Source organism: Malaya genurostris, chromosome 2, assembly GCF_030247185.1.
Source record: "Malaya genurostris strain Urasoe2022 chromosome 2, Malgen_1.1, whole genome shotgun sequence".
In the NCBI taxonomy this organism is placed as follows: domain Eukaryota; kingdom Metazoa; phylum Arthropoda; class Insecta; order Diptera; family Culicidae; genus Malaya; species Malaya genurostris.
The window spans coordinates 283,640,132-283,643,223 of NC_080571.1; the positions used below are offsets into that span (position 1 = coordinate 283,640,132).

The following is a 3,092-nucleotide window of genomic DNA, read 5'->3' on the forward strand; positions in this document are numbered from 1 at the left end:
GTAAGAGTAATCACTAACAATAACGATTGAATTAGCATATATTCAAAGTGTGAAGGATTCAAAAATCCATTACGTCCAGTCTTTTTACAAGCCAATATAACGAGAGGTAAACCCACTGCGCTCAATCATTGAAAAAAGTTCTTGTTTCTATGTGTCCGTTTTTATTGGTATGCTTTGTGCGACGGTTCGTTCAACTGAAGCGGATAAAATTTTGCGCGCATTTTATGACGCTACATTTCACCTTAAGAGAAACGTTACCGAACGCGCCTTATTTTGGCACTGAATTTCGCCTTAATGCTGGTTCATACCAAACATTTTAGAAAACTTTAATTTTGAGTTATTTTTGGATGTCTCATACTACTGAAAATTTTATCATAAATTGCTGATCATATCACAACAATATGCCCAAAACCATTTCGAATAGGTTTCATATAATTTGGATCGTGTATGGGCCAATCGAAGACGTCAGGGCTCACATAAATAACCGAACATGTAGTTTGAAGAAATTCATAAAATTTGGAGGTCGCTTTGAGAAGAATACGGGCCAAATCTCGTCCAAAGCATGCTTCAAATATATCAAGCCATTATTAATGCTGAAGAGGATTTGCTATTGATGTACTTTTCTGATAGTGGTCGATCCAGTAAAACAATATTTGAAGGAGTTTAAATTGAAATGAAATTACTTCATACGGTTGGGAACTCAACAGTTTTTGTGTTTGAGTTGAGTAAGGTGATAATTTGACTTTGGCACTTGCGCTTCTCTGCCCTGCTTCGACAATCGACGTTTTGTCTGAATTGCATACTTTTCTTGTGCTGCACTTATCGGTGATTAACAATTATCCCGAAATAAGGAACTATGTTTCGGACAAAAAAAAAGCTTCAATCATTTTTCCTTATGGGCAGTTTACTTCAACTTTACTTTCGACACAAATCTTCTCGTGCGCCTTGAACTGATTACTTCGACTAAACGCTCTCTCGCAGATGGCACATTTGAAAGGATAGTTCCCTGTATGAATCATCTCGTGCCGCTTTCGATCGACAATGTAGCGAAAAGTTTTCGTACAGTGTCGACACTGGTACGGTTTCTCTCGAGTGTGCACTTTCAAATGGGTCTTCAAGTTGGACTTGTCTATAAACTTTTTCGAACACACACTACACGCAAAATCGTACGCCCGATCGCCGTGCGTCTTCAGATGGGACTTCAAATGTGATATTTTGTAGAACCGTTTGCCACAAACGTTGCAGATAAGTGTCTTTTCCTGATGGATTCGCTCATGACTCCGAACATCGGCCGGCGTTTTAAATGTGCTACCACAATTAGCACAGGCAAATTTTCGCTCGATGAGGTGCCGTTTCTCGTGATAGTACAGTTTAGAGGCGCAATCGAACGATTTGGAACACCTTTGGCAGGAATAAGTTTTCGGTTTGTACACTAGATTCTGATGATTTCGGAGACCCCTGCTTGATTTGAAGAATTTGTAACAAATGTTGCATTGGTTTACGCGGCCATCATTAGCATCGGATTGTTGAGATTCATGCACATCAACACCGTGCTGATAGAGTTCTTCTATTGTCTCAAAAATCGATTCACAACCGCAGCAAATTTTAACGGATTGATCTTCGATGCGGCAATGAGAAGTATTTCTTACAACTCCCCTGTGAGTGGTTTTCATGTGAATTCTCTTATCCCGTGGGGCATCAAAATAAATGTTACAGGCCGGACAGTGATAGTCTCGAATCATTCTTCGCAGATGACTGGTTAAACCACTGCGTGTATTAAATCTCTGGAAGCAAACAACACATTCGAATGGACTAGACGTATCGCCGATTGACCGATTTGATGCGTGCTCGACCGAACCGTGTTGAATAAGCTCGTCACGCGACTGGAACTTTCGCTTACAACTACGTATGCAGCATCTAACCATTGGCTCGTCAGCATCAACAGAAATTTCTTTTTTCTCATCTGATTCATTATCGGAGTTATTTTCTTCGACAGACAGATTTCGAATGTCCGTTTGGTCGGGTATTTCGGAGTCATCAAGATCACGTCTTACTTTGTGCCATTTATGATAGCCGTCATCGTTAATGGATTCTATTAGAAGCCCAATCAATTTTTTTGACATAGATTCAGGCTCTTCCTCAAGATATTCTACACGTGATATTTCCAAATTAAGTAAATATTCTCCAGCTTCTAATACTTCTGGTGCATTTTCTGTCAGTCTTGAATCAGCTAACTGGTCTTCTTCCATCCGACATGCAGTATTATCGTAAGATGCACTTTCCTTTGGAAAGTCTTTAGAAATTTCTGATTTCTTAAATAAAAGATCTGCTTCTCGCACACGTTGCACATAATGGAACGCATCTATCGTTAGTTCCACACAATCGACACATACTAGCGTAGAAAAATGATCGCTATCGGTTATCTGAAAGTGGACTCTGTTGGTTGGTACTGTTTTTTTTTTAGTTTAGCGAAAACCTGTCTCACCACAACGAAAGTGACGATATTAACCATTTCAGCAAGGGACTTTCCATTTCTGGTTTCGAAGATAGATACATACTCGTCGATCACTTTTGCACACAAGCGACAAACATGAATTGTAGAATCCATTATTGAATGTTCTAATTGTTTAATTGAGTATACCTCATTGATAAACTATTAATATCTAAGAGTTGAATGCGAAACTCTCTCCTACGAAATTCGTACAAACTGTATGATTTTGACAGTTCTGTTGAGAAAATGTACACACAGCAAGCAGGGTTACCATGTTTACTGATGTTCTTATGCAATTCCAGATTATTGGTCGATAATATAATACAGATAGCGGATTGATAAAAAATCTACAGATTCTTCACATTGTTCGAAAAGATTGTAATGAAGTAAAAGATTTTCCACATACTTCTTCATTGTTTGATAGTTTTGGGCATCAAAAATAATAAAAAAGATATCTTATTTCGAAGCGCAGAATTCAAGTTGGCAACTCTGTACTGCAGAGTGAAACGATTTGAAACGAAACTACACCCATCTGACACCGGTATGTGAGCACCAGCCATTTGAAAGTATACCGATTACGTTGAGCCCCTCGCGTTTCGAG

At 38.9% G+C, this 3,092-nt stretch overlaps 1 protein-coding gene across 1 annotated transcript; it reads right to left on the reverse strand.

Annotated features, from left to right (window-relative positions):
• Window positions 1-893: 893 nt before the first annotated feature.
• LOC131429246 (zinc finger protein 883-like) lies at window positions 894-2,715 on the reverse strand. The gene is made up of 2 exons (XM_058593293.1): window positions 2,486-2,715; window positions 894-2,423 (listed from the first exon to the last, which is right to left on the reverse strand). Exons 1-2 carry the CDS (start codon window positions 2,606-2,608, stop codon window positions 894-896), a joined length of 1,653 nt encoding a protein of 550 aa, XP_058449276.1. The 5' UTR covers window positions 2,609-2,715.
• Between the last annotated feature and the right edge of the window lie 377 nt (window positions 2,716-3,092).

Coding starts and splice junctions, on each gene's coding strand:
- LOC131429246 (XM_058593293.1), bottom strand. CDS start 2,608: ATGGATTCTACAATTCATGTTTGTCGCTTGTGTGCAAAAGTGATCGAC. Junction 2,424..2,485: donor ATATCGTCACTTTCGTTGTG/GTGAGACAGGTT, acceptor GTCCACTTTCAG/ATAACCGATAGCGATCATTT.